The sequence below is a fragment of the Oryza brachyantha genome, chromosome 2, assembly GCF_000231095.2.
Source record: "Oryza brachyantha chromosome 2, ObraRS2, whole genome shotgun sequence".
In the NCBI taxonomy this organism is placed as follows: Eukaryota; Viridiplantae; Streptophyta; class Magnoliopsida; order Poales; family Poaceae; genus Oryza; species Oryza brachyantha.
The window spans coordinates 4,213,326-4,229,373 of NC_023164.2; the positions used below are offsets into that span (position 1 = coordinate 4,213,326).

The following is a 16,048-nucleotide window of genomic DNA, read 5'->3' on the forward strand; positions in this document are numbered from 1 at the left end:
TCTACTCTACCCATATTATATTGTACTTCAAGAGATCATCATAATACATCATCTATATGTATTTTATTAATATTTTGTAACAATATACTTGCTCTCTCCTCTTGTGATTGGATGTTGAAATATGGATAGAGGAGAGATAACCTCTAAATTTGGATGACTTCTCTCCAATTTAGATAGTTATCTGTTTTTGCATGATGGGATGCATGATCTGTTGGAGCTTTTTTTCTTCATATTATCTATTTTTAATATGGATGATGAGATGCATGAGTTGTTGGGTTTGTTCTTAGTTATGAGTTTTTACTATTAAACATTAGGGCGTCGGAGCATGAGCAGCTGTGCTTGTCTTATGGAGCTCGGTGGTGACTACTACCTTCGGCGGATTCAATTTCACCTCGAAAAAAAGGGGTACAGGACACATGCGCGGTGGGGCGAACATGACATGACTAGGTTTCATGCTTCCATCAAAGCAGATGAAGGAAACTGTTGACCAAGAGATAGCATGCATTGAAAGAGGGCCAAATCAAACCAGGTTAATAAGGAGGGGATTGTGCAACGAAACATTGCTCAAGGTGACATTTGTGTTGTTTTTCTTGCAATTTTCACTTAAGGATTTATCCTCTTGTCTTACATGATGACTTTAAAAGATGACCATACATGTCAATTATACAAGAGAGTAATATATAATCAATTTTCAATGTCTTATAGAAACTATAAGCCCCTAATTGTTTGCCCCAAAATACCATTTGAGCTCACATGATAAATTAATAAGAGATGACGAGTCACCTTTCATCAAAAGGGGTAACATCTACATAAACTCCAAGCGAGATGAAACAAAAATACAAATAGATTGGGAGAGAACAAATAATGTAAAGTTAATATGATGTATTGGAGGATGTGTGTTATATGTAATGTATTCTGTATGCAACTCCTAATTAGTGAGCAGATGATGTACATAAAATAAACATAGTTTTGATTTATAAAAAAAATTACATGTATTGGAGAAATGATTGAGGCCTTTTGGGCAAAAATTGAGGAAATGAAGAGGAAGGGTACGAAGCGAGGGATCCAACATAAAACCTACGGGTTTAAACAAGCTAGTGTAACCAACTAACCACCGCATAATCCACGCTAGATAACCTTGTGAATAGTACTCTACACGTGATTATTTTTTTAATTTTTTAAATAAAAATTTCAAATAAGATGGATGGTAAAACACTAGATAAAAAATAGAAAATAAAGTCATTATGAGACGGAGAAAGTATATTATAAAGGCTACTCGATCTAAAAAAATAAAAAAAAATATAGATACCTTTATAGGATTTGGTAGTAGTTATACCTACAAACCTATATAGCTGGTTGTATAAAAACATTTGGTGGTGGCACACATTATAGAACTACAAATATTTCTAGCATTTAAATCTTGTGCTATTACTACTATTTAAAATAGTATTTCTGGTCAAATCAATTCCTTCCGGTTCAAAAATACTTCACATTTTACACTTGCTAATCCTCCTACATCCATTCATACATAATTTATTAAAAGATACCACAATATTTTTTTCTCAACCTTAATATCTTTTGAACAACCATAAATAATTATATTTTTTGACAGAAGTAGTTCTAATGTAACTCTATAGTGCATTTTAAAAATTGAAAAAACATGACAAATTGTAACTCGAATTCTAACAAAATACAAACTCCCACTTCCAAACACGAGCAATAGACGTAGTTATTATAAACAGAAAACAAAACGAAATCCGGGTAAAATTCAGATTCAGATCGGATAATGCGAGGTTTTAATGCGATACTTTCCCACCTGTGCAAGCAAAGCAACGTGATTTGACACCCGTAGACTCCCCCGAAACCAACAGCCGAAGTCCCCCTCCCCTCCCTCTACAGCGGCGGCGGCGGCGGTGGAGCAGGAGTTCGATCCCCACCGACTGCGGCGGCGGCGGCGGCGAGATGAAGGTCACGGTGATGACCGCCGACGAGCAGATTCTCACCGTCGACGTCGACCCTGACGAATCTGTAAGCCCGCCCGCGGCCCTCTCTCTGCCTCCGCGCATCTGTGATCTTTAGTGGGGAGCAAGAAAGGCTGGGTCTTTGGACGAAATTTGGTTCATTTAGTGGCGAAATTCGCCGGGGGGAGTGGGGGAATTCGGGTGTGTGGAGCGGGGCGCATTCGAGCTGTGGCGAACGGCGATTCAGTTGCTGTGGTGTGGTGTGTTGTGTCGTCTTTAGGTGTAAAGATAAAATTTGGGTTGATCTTTTCCCTGGTGGCGTCGGCTGCTTGGTTTGGTTTAGAGAGTCGGTCGTCTCTTCGTCTTCCTCCCCTTCCTCATGTTGTTGCAATATGGCTTTAGAGCTAGATTTTGCAGCGTTAACTCTTTATTATTGTGGTTGAGCATGGGAAAAGATGCAGCTTTTCGCTAAATTGTGCGTGCTGCGTTCTTGCAGGTGGAGAATTTGAAGGCGCTTCTTGAGGTGGAGGTGAGCTGGGACTGCGGTATTGCGTGCGCTATGTGTTTAAGGCTTTGTGGTGATTGATTTGATCTTACATTGTTGGTTTTGGCTGCGTGTGGACAGACTAGCGTGCCCTTGCGGCAGCAGCAGCTTCACTTCAATGGCAGTGAGATACAAAACTCGGATAAACTTAGCACCGTCGGTGTCCAGGATGGTGATCTTGTGATGATGGTGAAGGTTACCTCTAATGAAAGGTTTGCTTGCTGGCTGGCCTTCCTCATGCATAAGTGAAGTGATAAGTAGATTGATTTGTATGGCACGCGGTTGTAAAAATTCTTGAATCGCAATGCTTTACATTCCATCAGTTCATTTCTAGGTCGTACAGGGAACTAGCTTCTTTGTAATTGGCACTGATTTTTCGCACAAGATAGGATTTTTAGGTTGTTAAAACTGATGTAACGAGTCACGAGGCCACTAAGGTGTCCTGTTCTCCCGTTTAATTTGCTGGGCTGAAAATTTCAGGCCATCTCAGGATGTTATAGGATTAAATCCTGATGGATCTGCTGTGAATCCTCAAGCTTTTCGGCAACATATTCGAAGCGACTCACAACTTATGGCGCAACTCCTTCAGGTAAATTTAACTGGGAGCCTCATTACTTTGTCAATACTGGACATTTTGTGTGTGCCCAGATATCTTTGAGGGAATTATGTTCTTATCTGATATTGAGAAACTGATATTTATTTGCAGAATGACCCAGGATTAGCACAGGCTATTCTTGCTGATGACATCAATGAGTTACAAAATAACTTAAGGTCACGCCATCAACAAAGACTACAACTAAAGCGCAAGCAAGAAGAAGAGCTTGTGAGTATCAGCCATGAGATAACATTTTTTAGAGGGAGAATAAGTGAATAACGTAATATTTATTCCTGCATTTCAATCACACCACATTTAAAAATTCTTCTATTCTGCAGTATTTTGTCTAAAATGATTTAAACCTTTCCATGAATTTATAGAAGTATATCTCTATGCTGTTCCATGCGTATCATACTCTCTAAAATTACACTTTTAATTTAGATATATTTCACCACTTCGAGGCTTGGTATTATATTATTTGTTGGCTATGTATGTTATGTTACCAACTTACTGATTAACAGTTAGAAAATTCATTGATAACGCAAGTTTTGCAGGCTCTAATGTATGCTGATCCTTTTGATGTTGAAGCTCAGAAGAAAATTGAAGCTGCAATTCGGCAGGTAAGCATCAAATTTTCTGCGTATTACCTGTTGATTGCTTGGCAATGCTTCCTTTCACATATCAGAGGACAAGTGTTACATATCATGAATAGCATTACACTAATGACTACTCCCTCCATTCCATATTATAAGATGTTTTGGCCCTACTTAGATTCTATGGGTTAATGAATATGTTATATATATATGCATCCAGATTCATTAGCATCTGTGTGAATCTAGTTAGAACCAAAACATCTTATAATGTGAAACAGAGGTAAGAGTGTTTAAGGAGATATAAAGTTTCTTTATTACTAAGTAAAGAATAAACAAGAGAGCTAAAATATAAAGTCTTCTAGCTGTCATGGTTGGATATATTGAATTGTTTTCCACAGTACTCTGCTTTTATACAATTAAAAGGCACTTCTCCTGATCTTGCTGTGATTCATACTTTATCTCTATTCAGTGTTCACTCATTACAATTAATCCAAGTAGATGTCTGATCATAGTACTTTGATTTAATTGTCATATTACAGAAAGGCATCGATGAAAACTGGGAGGCTGCCTTAGAGCACAACCCTGAAGCATTTGCTCGAGTGGTATGTTGCACCTTAGTTTGCTCCTATTTTATGTACTATGCTTTGCAATCATTGATAACTAGTCAGCATTCTGATATTAGGTTATGCTGTATGTGGACATGGAAGTCAATGGTGTACCTTTGAAGGTATTTTTTAAAACATTCATTTCTATATGACCAACATAGTTAGGAACATTGTTCATATGAAATTTAAATATCGGGGAATTACTATAGGCTTTGCTGTTTCTTTGGGTGCATTGTTTAGTTTCTTCTTGCTGATTATGGGATATGTTTAATGTCCATTGCCTTCTTTCATATTCAGGCCTTTGTTGACAGTGGAGCCCAGTCAACTATCATATCGAAAAGTTGTGCTGAACGTTGCGGGTATGCTTGCGAATAAAATATTGGATTATTGGAATTGTTTAAACCTTTCCTTGCTTACATAGTAATTCTGCACATGCAGACATAAATATTGAATAGCTTTTCTTTATGATTTTGAAATAGGCGGAATAAATAAACTATTATGAACACCATTGTACTTGTTACATGTAAATATCTTATAATGAAGTATTATATGCAGGTTGCTTAGGCTGCTTGATCAACGGTACAGAGGGGTTGCTATTGGAGTTGGCCAATCAGAGATTCTTGGTAGAATACATGTAGCTCCAATAAAGGTAATCAAACATTTGATGCCACTGATATTACAATTATTTGAGTCATTTGACATATTCACAAATGAGAGGATAAATTAGCTATATCATACCAAATTCATCACTTGGCAGGAAGCACAAAATGTTATGTCCATGTAATCATAGGCTTTGGTGCTTCTTTAGAACTTAGCGTCAAAATTTTGGTTATTGTCATACCTCTACAAAGTTCAATGGTTTAGGAATCATGATACATAAGTAGTAGCAGCAATTTGTAATGCATTGACTGACAGCTATATTTGGACAGATTGGCCATGTCTTTTATCCTTGTTCATTCACAGTATTGGATGCTCCCAATATGGAATTTCTTTTTGGGCTTGATATGCTGCGGAAACATCAGGTGATTGTGTGACTAATATTTGGTACAGGCTGTTGTATCTAAATCTGGATAATCTGATTACACTCACTGATTCGTTATTTGTCCAACAGTGCATAATTGACTTAAAGGACAATGTTCTTAGAGTAGGAGGTGGTGAGGTTTCAGTTCCCTTCTTACAAGGTTAGTAGCTTAATATCAACAACCCGTTTCATTTTTTTAAATGTGGTTTTTATGAAGGTCTACCAAAATAAAGTTATTGAAGAAGTTAAAAATATTTTAGTTTCCTCAAAGTATTGAACTCCTGAATTTTCATCTGGATGTACGCTTCTGCGGTTTTGTAAATTTTACTTCAACCACTCTGCTATTGTATCTTCAGAGAAAGACATCCCTTCACATATACATGATGAAGATAAATTGTCGAAGCAAGCATCTCTCAGCCAAGGAGCTGCTGGAGTAAGCTAAACTACTGCTTATTTTTTCCCTTGAATTATGATTTGTAACATCCAAGTATCCTTATTTACTTTATCTTATCCAGGAATCGTCAACGGCACGGGAGAAGGCTCCTGATGCACCACAAAGAGCTCCAACTACAAGTTAGTTTGCTTTTGCAGATTTGCTCTTGTAGTCCTAGGATCCACACAATCAGTGATCCTCTGATAACTTTGAAGCTAATTAGAACTACTCTCTTTTGATTTTCTTTCCAGGTGCTCCAGCTGTGAATCCTCCCCAGGTAGTCAAAATCTCCTTATTTTCAAAATTGAGAGTCTCTGTTTTTAAGTTTTTATGCATCAATTGAATCTGACTGTCCATAAAAAAACATCCTACCAGGGAGGAGATTTTGAAGCTAAAGTCACGAAACTGGTGGAACTTGGGTTCGACCGTGCATCTGTAGTACAAGCTCTCAAGCTATTCAACGGGAATGAGGAGCAGGCTGCTGCTTTCTTGTTTGGTGGTTAGAGAATCTTGTGATGATTTGAGAGGATTTTTTTTCTTGTTTCTATTATTGCTCACAACCCTTTCGAGGGTTAAACATTTTATACACAGTGATCAAGGAGATATCGCCCCGTTGGCCTGTGTGAAACTAGAACTACTTCTGTTTGGCCAATGCATGCTTGGTTTATAGCTGAGGATTCATATTTCTCCTTTTCATAGAAAAATCATTCTCTTGCTTTCAGTACCTGATACATTCATACACATACTGATAGACTCCTGAATTCAGACAATTTGAGAAGATTATTTATGCATTTCGATCTCATTCGTTTCCCATTGCTGCGATATGCTTAGGCCAGTCTCAATGCATGTTTTATGGGAATGTCATGTACATTAAATATGGTGTTACATCGGTAAAATTGCTCATGATCATTAAATGAGGGAGTTTCATGATATGAGAGGAGTTTCATTTCCATAAAGCTCATTTAGCTCGGTTACCTAGTGTCACATCGGTAAGATTGCTGACTTGGCATTATCATTAAATGAGGGAGTTTCATGATATGAGAATAGTTTTATCTCCATGAAGCTCATTTAGCTCGTTTACCTAGTTTAAATTATGCCATAAAATTATGCATTAAGACTGACCTTAGTGTTCTTTAATGTTGTAAGAACAAAAATGAATCAAACACGAAGTTGAATTTGTACATCTGCATCATTTACTTCTCATTTATCAAATATCACCCAACTGATAGGCCTAGTTTTTTTTTAATCAAGTATACCCAATTGATAGGCCTAGTTTTTTTTTCTTTTAATAAAAAAAATCAAGTCGAAAGTTGATATGCACAAAGAGAAACAAAACGAACAAATGAACACCGAAACTAGTTAAGGTTGTGGGTGTTTTTTTTTCCCTTGCTATGAGATGCGTAAATTGAATTTAAATTTAGCACTTGATGTGTGTGGAGTAACGCATAACATTGTAACATATATTTGAATTAATTTCAGAATTTTTCATATTTTAAAACTACTTGAAGCTTTATTCTGCCCAACGAATCAAACAAATAGTAGTGTTTGCTTCTTTCTTTACACACCTCCTGGCTAAACCTAATTTAATCAATCAATTAACACCCTAATTAAATTATTAATGACGATCACGATCACGATCACGCCGTCGTCTTCACGACGAGCGGCGACCTCACAAACTGCTTCCCGTTGGTCCAGACGAGCGCTCCGAACGCGTAGTCCATGGCGAGCGCGGCGTTCGTCACCTGGAAGCTAACGCGGAACGTCTTCTCCTCCCCTTTGGTCGCGAACGCCAGCGTGTCCGGGCTCACCGCGACGCGCACGCCGGCCGGCGAGTTGACGTAGGCCTTGTAGGTGCCCGGCGTGCCGACGTTCTTGACCGTGCGCTTGACGGTCGCGGAGGAGGTGAGGTTGACGACGGTGATGGACGGGTAGTTGAGGTCCTGCGCCTTGGGCGGCGAGGCCGGGCACTTGTACGGCTTGCCGTCGTTGAACGTGGCCATCACGGTGGCGTTGTAGCGGAGGGAGCAGAGGAAGTTGAGGTAGTCGGCGGCGGCGAGGTCGTAGACGAGCCCCGGGTTCATGGCGCGGCTCGGCGAGACGTGGCCGGCGCCGTAGTTGAAGGGGCTAGCGGCGACGGAGGAGGAGTTGAGGATGGGGTGGCGGTCGTTGTCGACGTCCGTGGCGGTGGTCATGAGCGCGGAGCGGATGGCCGCCGGGCTCCAGTCCGGGCGCAGCGTCCGGAGCAGGCCGACGATGCCGGCGACGTGCGGGCACGACATGGAGGTCCCCGACTCGGAGTTGAAGGCGACGCGGCGCTTGTCGAAGGCGAGGTCCGTCGGCGAGTTGGCGCGCGTCCACGCCGCCACCACGCTGACCCCCGGCGCCGTGATGTCCGGCTTCAGGATCCCCGGCGTCACCGTGTTCGGCCCCTTCGACGAGAACGACGCCATGAACGGCGCCGGCTTCGCCCCCAGCCTCGTCTCCGGCCTCGTGATCGTCCCCGACGGATTCCTGAAACGCACCACCACACCACCACCATCAGCAAACCACGGCCGCCGGCGACGCGCCAAAACCAACGGCGCAACAGAAATCCCCTTACTTGGTTTTCTTGAGGTAGGAGAAGATGCGCTGGCCGTCGCTGAACTTGACGTGGGTGGCCGGGAGGACGTGCGCGTCGGCGATGATCTCGTTGCCGGTGGTGGCGTCGTTGGCGAGCACCATCCCGGCGCCGCCGGCTTCCCGCACCGCCTCGCCCTTCTCCACCCTCGGGTTCACTCCACGCAGGCACACCACGATCTTCCCCTTCACCTTCGCCGGATCAAGCGAACCAAGCATGCAAAGCCGCCTGCACCATTAATCACCCCACTAATCACACGCTAATCATGATTAGTGGTCAGTGATCAGGGCGTCACTCACGATTCGTTCTGCGTGCGGTTGGGAGCGGCAGCTCGGGAGGAGTCGATCATGGCGTAGGCGCTCGCCGCCGGCGAGAGGGCGGAGGCGGAGAGGCTCTGGCCCTTGATCCTGGTGCTGTTGAAGACGAGGTAGGAGGGGAACTCGCGGTCCATGGTGCTGGCGGCGGCGGTGAAGATCCACGGCGCGACGTTGGAGACGGTGCCCGGGGCGGGGCCCGAGTTGCCGGCGGAGCAGACGACGGCGATGCCGCGGCGGGCGGCGTGGAAGGAGCCGATGGCGAGGCCGTCGGCGAAGTAGTCCCCCGGGTCGCCGCCGAGGGAGACGGAGAGGACGTGGACGCCGTCGGAGATGGCGGCCTCGAAGGCGGCGAGGATGTCGGCGTCGAAGCACTCGCTGCCGTTGACGGGGGTGTAGCAAACGCGGTACGCCGCCACGCGCGCCCTCGGCGAGCCGCCGCTGGCCGTGCCGTTGCCGTAGCCGAAGACGCTGGCGCCGGCGACCGGCGAGCCCCCCGCGGTGGACAGCGTGTGCGTGCCGTGGCCGTCGGCGTCGCGCGGCGTGTTGAAGAGGGAGGTGTTGAACTTGCCCACCGCCGACGCGTAGCCCTTGTTGAAGAAGCGCGCGCCGATCAGCTTCCTGCGATTCAAATGTTTTTGAATTTAAAAAAAAGAATTTGTTCAAGGCAATGTTTCTATAAAGGATTTACTGCATGGACTATGAAAGTCATAAGATCATAAGTAATGAAGTATTAATTTCTTCGGGTCATAAATATTTGACGTTTTAAATAAATTTCAGTAAGCATCAAAATATTTATCATAACAGAAAATGCATATCATGTGCTATCTGAGTTCTATATTATAAGATGTTCTCATCCTGCTTAGATTCATATGTATGCTAATGAATTTTGACACATATATAGAATATATTTATTATTTTATGAATCCATGAACAAATATAGATTAGTTCACAACATCGAAGGTAGTAGTCTACTAAAGGGACTTAACTATAGGATTTATCACCCCAAGAATTTGAAGCTGGAACTTAATGGTTGTACTCAACCATAGGATTTATCACTCCCAAGAATTGGAAAAGATTTATCACTCCAAAAAATGGAAGTTGGGAGTATTCAATGAACTTGTTTCCAAACAGAAAAAAAATCAGAAGCAGAAGAAATGCATTCTGCAGTAGTAGAAGATGAGAACTAGTGGCCCACTATTGCGAGGACTCTCTGCTCTCTTTTCGTTTTAGAGCAATTTTACTATCTTTTCGTTTTAGAGCAATTTTACTATCCTTGAGGAGGTTCCAAGAGGTACCATTATTTTCTATGTAGAATTTGGTATCTTTTAGTATCTAAGGTATCAAGAGGTACCAAATTTTGCATAAGGTATCAAGAGGTACCAAATTTCGCATAAGGTACCAAGAGGTACTAAATTTTGCATATTTTACATAGAAAAGAGTGGTATCTCCTCAAATATGGAAAAAAAACTCTTTATTTTAAGGCAAAAAAGACAAAAAAAAGGCAGTGCATTTTCAGATAGAAAATTCAGATGCCTTCCTTTCGTAGTCTTGACTTCTCCATGTACATATATGATTATTTGTTGTTTAATGTCATGCTAAAGGAAAAAAAACTTTGATATATGCTATACATTATATGTGTAAATTCTACATGTAGCAATAAATATGCTAGTTTCTTTGCAAAAATGTTTAACTATATGCTTTTATACACAACATATATGTGCATATTTACAAAAAAAACGTTACTTTCGTCTTTTCCTCATAGGTGCGGGCATTATATAATCTTTTTAAAGTGTCTTTTTTATTGGGGTTGCTTGAAAAGTATCTTCAGTAGATGATACTGGATGCCATGTCTCTCTCACAATGCCCATAACATTTCTGATTATCTTCAAATCAATCAGTACAACACTTTCCTTTTTACCATTGCTAAGGCATAAACCTTTATTAGGACCAAGGCTTTGGCTAATGACTCGATCCCAGTTTCTTTAATCAGTGCTTATCATAAGGATATTCTACTTGGTAAATGAGACCAGATTATTCAGATATTCAGGTAAAGTTGCTCCAAGTTCATGTGTTTATTTTCTGACTGAATTTTAATCTGAAGAGTTCTTTTCCCATCCTTGAGGATATACCATAAGGTATCACTCTTTTCTATATAAAATTTAGTATCTTTTAGTATCTAAGATACCAAGAGATATCAAATTTTATATAGAAAACAGTGGTAGCTCTTGGTACCTCTTCAAGGATGGTAAAATTGTTCTAATCTGAAAACTGCGGTTGAGACACACCATCACTCGGTGTCATGTCACTATTCAGTGGGACTAACTAACACATTGCTCACCATGCCTGAATGTCTATGATTGCAGGTTGATCAGAGAGGCATCAGCTGGTGGTGGTCTCACAGGCATGCATTTGTGGTGGTCTCTACTCTCAACACTGAAACTGGTAGTGCTACACACTACAAAAGAGAAAGTATATCTCAACTTTTCTGAAAGAAAAAGGTTGAGATGCTCCCCTATTCTAGATCCGAACAGCATTGCAAAACTTTCTCAGAGAAAAGTAATTGCTCCATCAGAACATACATGCTTGACATGGAATGCAACTTGGCCAAAAATACAAAATGTAAGTTCAGGTTCAGGAGAGAACAACCTAATGAATGAACTAGATCAATATATCTACATGAGTGTGTCTGTAAATGCATTTGGATTAGTTCAGGTTCAGTTTGTTTACCTGTTGCAAGAGAATGTATCATCCTGACCTTTCTGGCATTCTCCTTTCCACTGGGATGGCACAGGCCCCAACCCATCATCCCTAAAGCTCTCTGATTCTGGCCACACACCTTTAATCCACAGGACACACAGTCAGACAAAACAATTCATGTCAACTTCCAGCAAAACAGTACAAGATCAAGCTACATCATGGATGCAATTTCAGCTAAATCAGACATGGAAAAAAGAACAGTCAGGGACAGTGATCACTGACATCAGTGTCATGACCAAGTTAAATTCCCTGGTTGTGCAGGCAACTACTACTAACTGCCCAGGCCATTTGTCTGCATCTTCTGATCTGTGTTTACCAGCTAAGAGCATGGAGGACAAAATGGCAAGGAGGAATAAATTGTTGTGCTGTTGCACAGATAGGCTGCAACTATCACAGATGCATGCCAAAGGTCCAAATCATTGAATGGTCCACCACATCATCCTGTTTAACTTCCAGCTTCCAGCTAGATAGGGTGATTAGTTAATTGTTGGACGTCAAAAACACTGTATCTTCCTATCTTGTTTCTTAAATCAGATGGATGAATGGATCATGTGCATCTCCATCTTCTTTCTTAATCAAATGGAGCATCAGAGCATGTGCATGTTGGGTTCGAAGACAGCAAACATATTGTTCAGAAAAATAAACTACCAGTTTTGGTGATCAACCGTGCATACTTTAGTTTAAGATGGTAATCATTGTCGAAGTATCTTGGGCATGGGTCTCACGGAATGATCTGACAGCATTGCACCACTATTTATTTGTCCCTAGCTAGAATATATTATTAGTACAGTAAAAGTTCTTGGTAGGTTGATTACTTGATTTTGGTAAAAAATGTAGCATATTGAAATTTTGTTTAAAATCGTGTGACTATTACCACAAGGGTTTGGCCATTTACTTTTGTAATTAAGTTTGACAGTATTTTGAAAAACAATGAAACTCCAATCCAAATTATTTTCTATCGAAAGAGTCACACACCCAGATGTAAAAAAAAAAAAACAATTTCTGAAACAGATTAGGAAACTGTAACCACTCGCTCACTACTATACTGTCACCTCAAAATTCAAGCAATTTTGTTTTGACAAAAATAACATCAAATCCTACAAGGTTAGTAGAAACAAAAGTATAATCCAATCAATAATTATCAACTTGATGCCATCCTTGTCACATCTAGGAAAAGTGATAAAGCTTTTGGAAAGCTTTTTTTTGGATCACAAAAAGTACCATCCTAATGCCTTAATGCCGCTATAAATTTGGCGAGTGGACTAAGTCAACCGAGCAATTATATCACACGAAATATTTTTGCAATTAGTTTATACTTATTAAGATCTTATCGTGTCGTGTCCGGCCACTGCGCCGCCACCGCCGTCACGAACGCCGGCGATGTAGACGACGGCCGGAGAGAGAGAGAGATGGAGGTGGTTACCGGTGTCGAGGTTGCCGATGATGGTGTCCTCGCCGAACCTGGCCTTGCGCCAGGCGGCGCTGGTGGGGACGCCGCCGGGGCCGGCGAGGCCGAGGAACTGCCATGACCGCGTCGTGTGGAGCTTGTGGCCTCTGTTCGGGAACACGGACACGACGCCCTTTCTCCCTGGTCGTCGCCGTCGTCGTCGTCGCGAGAGAAGAATCAAAGAAAGAATTAGTCTTCGAAGGAGGATAAGAAGCGGCCATCGCCGGTGTGGTGGACTCACCGGCGATCTCGGCGGCGGCGGCGGCGTCGAGGTTGGCGGCGAAGCCGTTGATGTGGCGCGTGTACGAGTAGAAGATCGCCTCCCGCGCCTTCTCCTTGCTGCATTTCGATCGAACACACAATTCGCGGTCAGAACTCGACGAAAGCACGTAGCGCTCGGTCGTCGTCGGCGGCGGCGAGGCCTTACTCTCCGAGGACGCCGGCGAGGAGCTCGTAGTGCGAGTCCTCCGCCCGCCGCGCGAGCGCCTCCTTGTCGGCGGCGGTGGCGGTGGCGGCGGCAACGCCGGCATGCTCGCCGAGGTACACTACGTACGACTGCGTCTCGGCGGCCGCCGCCGCCGCACCGAGCAGCGACGCCACCGAGCAGAGGAGAAAGATGAAGCCAACAGCGGTGGCCGCCATGGATCTTGGGCTAGCATCCATGGCTTCTGAGCTCGCTCGCTCGCTCGATCGATCTCCTGACTCGTCGGGATTCAGGTAGGAGATCGAAGACGAAGGGAGGAGGCGCCCTCGCGCGCGCATATATAGAGGAAGGTCGTTACCGCGGATTTCTCAAATCAGTTAAGATTGAAATTTGAAAATTGAAATGGATGTTTAATAAGAAATATTGCAATTTCTTTTAATCTCATCGTCTTTTGATGTACCGAGTTAATCTAACCTACACCGCACCAACTCGTTTTACCCATTCTTTGATGGCTCATTTATCGCCAAGCGGTCCAAATCATGTGGATTTTGATCCAACGTCTTGTATTATTACTCCTCCATTCACAACTTACACTTTTGCTCCCCTAATCAGTGAGCCGAAGGGTAATTGATTAAGGTAAAAATAAGGAATATTTTGGTCAAAACGAAGAAAGAAATAGACTCCATAGAAAAGAGTACAAAGAGTACTGTATATAAATATGTTCTCAATTGGTAGGTAATGCATGAGAATGATTTTTAATTGTTTATATGCATATAGAATTTGAAGTCCATTAAATCTGCAAGAGTTTAAATTTATAATGAAAAAAATTGTTTATCAATTTATAAATAACCACTACCATTTATTTATTTTAGAACAACTCCAAGCCGACGGTGATTACTACGTGATGATAATTGCCATGTCGAATATGACGCAAAGGTACTAGTCATGCTTACCTAATTCTGGTAACTCTTGGCATATATTGTTTCGTAGCAAATAGACTATAACTATTAATTTTATTATTATCACATCTAGATCACTCTTTGGGTTACTCTTGCTAATAATCACTCACCTATTACTCCGTGAGTTGCCCGTTCTAACTTATATTTTATAATTCAACACTTCATATTTGAAAATGATAACTTAAATGTTGTTATTTTATAATGTACTATCGAACATATTCTAGCACGAACACATTATTAGTTCACATATATTTTAATTTATACGTAGACTTATTTTAATTGCTAAAATAAATGGTATGTAATATATATGTGTTGTTGTTCTTTTGGACTATAGTGTACACAGTGAATATGTATGTCATCATTATACGTGCTATTGTTTTGGGCTAGGATATATACGTGAATATATACGTGATCAACACCACGGGTAGTAGTCATCACGAAGCGCCTCTATGGAGGTGAGATGCAAGCCCTCATTGCCGAAGAAACGTCAGGAGGCCCAATCACCGGTTCCCTGGTGCCAAAGAACTAAAATCATCTTCATAAAATGTTTATGACTTCACCTCTTCTTACGCAAACTTTTTGTTAGAGATTTTCTAAATTAGAAATTATCTTACTAATTCTAGAGCTTCTATATGTAAAAACTACCTTTCCAGTTAGAAACAAGGCAGGCACTTTCTCTCTCTCTATATATAAATTTTTAATTATAAAGTTTCTATAAATATGCATTATATATATTTAGAGTCAAAGTCCAATCACATCATCGGCATGTTAGCATAGAAGTATAAGCCGACATGGTTAGAACACCGACCACAATGTCAAAACAATGATGCTCTAGTTCATCACCACATCGTTGTTACGCTCATCATTAGATTGGTCAAGACTCTAGACCACTATTGTCGGAGGCTCAAACGTCCCACTAACAGTAATATCAAAAATAAATTTATGATAAATAGTAATAAGTATTTGAAGTTCTAGAAATATTACGTGGACAACATATTTTTATGTGAAATACATAATTTCCTTATTCTATCAAATAATACACCACAACAGAATATTTTTTAATCATTAAAGGAGATGTGCACCTCCTGATAATAATGAACGAGAAACATAACTCGGTAATTTTACTTTGTTAAAAACTATGTGATATATTTTGAACTAAATAGAACCCGTGTAATATATATCTGTTATATATTGTATGATCAATTATTATTTGATTAAAATATATTTTTATCTAATATAAGGGAACAAATTAATTCTAAACTCACAAAAAATTAAACTTTAAATTATGTGTTATTTGTGAGTTGCACATTTGGCTTCTTCTTTTGATATATACAAATGTCAACTATTTTTCATTTATTATAAGGAAACGAAAAAAGTTATATGAAATGCAACTCATGTTTGTATAAAGTATATTTCATTAAATTTAGGCTTACAAAGTTTAGATTTTGTCCTTACAACGTCTCTCTGAAAATAGTGTATAAACTTGTCCTTACAAATTATGAAATTACCATCTATACTTAAAAACTTATAATTACGATGTGTACCAACGTATAATTAATTATGGAGATCTACAATACTTGCTATTAACTTGTGGTTTGCTGTTACTTTTATCAAAATTTATTTAGATAGTTAATCAACAAATGCTTGATAGACAAATAACTTTTTGAATGTTTGGTTTGCATGATTGCATTTTTAAAAAGAGTTAATTAGATGTGTGCCATTACAAATATATTGGTTTAGAAAAATACCATTACAATTTCACTAATTGTAAATAT

General features: G+C 40.8%; 2 protein-coding genes across 2 annotated transcripts; one reads left to right on the top strand and one right to left on the bottom strand.

Moving 5' to 3' along the window:
* Nucleotides 1–1,826: 1,826 nt before the first annotated feature.
* Nucleotides 1,827–6,568, top strand: LOC102706442 (protein DNA-DAMAGE INDUCIBLE 1). The gene is made up of 16 exons (XM_006646971.3): nt 1,827–2,028; nt 2,458–2,490; nt 2,587–2,717; nt 2,986–3,094; nt 3,212–3,328; nt 3,655–3,720; nt 4,233–4,295; nt 4,376–4,420; nt 4,596–4,657; nt 4,854–4,947; nt 5,228–5,320; nt 5,410–5,479; nt 5,676–5,752; nt 5,835–5,892; nt 6,004–6,029; nt 6,128–6,568. Exons 1-16 carry the CDS (start codon nt 1,963–1,965, stop codon nt 6,254–6,256), a joined length of 1,239 nt encoding a protein of 412 aa, XP_006647034.1. The 5' UTR covers nt 1,827–1,962; the 3' UTR covers nt 6,257–6,568.
* A 674-nt stretch (nt 6,569–7,242) lies between these two features.
* Nucleotides 7,243–13,608, bottom strand: LOC102719743 (subtilisin-like protease SBT5.3). Its single transcript, XM_040521501.1, has 7 exons — nt 13,318–13,608; nt 13,132–13,229; nt 12,867–13,031; nt 11,414–11,522; nt 8,669–9,304; nt 8,352–8,597; nt 7,243–8,263 (listed from the first exon to the last, which is right to left on the bottom strand). Exons 1-7 carry the CDS (start codon nt 13,551–13,553, stop codon nt 7,390–7,392), a joined length of 2,364 nt encoding a protein of 787 aa, XP_040377435.1. The 5' UTR covers nt 13,554–13,608; the 3' UTR covers nt 7,243–7,389.
* Nucleotides 13,609–16,048: the final 2,440 nt, after the last annotated feature.

Excerpts from the sequence above, each read along its gene's own strand:
- LOC102719743 (XM_040521501.1), bottom strand. The coding sequence starts at position 13,553 with ATGGATGCTAGCCCAAGATCCATGGCGGCCACCGCTGTTGGCTTCATC. Across the intron at positions 13,032-13,131 it reads CGCCGCCGCCGAGATCGCCG|GGAGAAAGGGCGTCGTGTCC; the intron begins GTGAGTCCACCA and ends GGCGACGACCAG. Across the intron at positions 11,523-12,866 it reads CATCGGCAACCTCGACACCG|GTGTGTGGCCAGAATCAGAG; the intron begins GTAACCACCTCC and ends TGTGGATTAAAG.
- LOC102706442 (XM_006646971.3), top strand. The coding sequence starts at position 1,963 with ATGAAGGTCACGGTGATGACCGCCGACGAGCAGATTCTCACCGTCGAC. Across the intron at positions 3,095-3,211 it reads TTATGGCGCAACTCCTTCAG|AATGACCCAGGATTAGCACA; the intron begins GTAAATTTAACT and ends ATTTATTTGCAG. Across the intron at positions 3,721-4,232 it reads TTGAAGCTGCAATTCGGCAG|AAAGGCATCGATGAAAACTG; the intron begins GTAAGCATCAAA and ends GTCATATTACAG.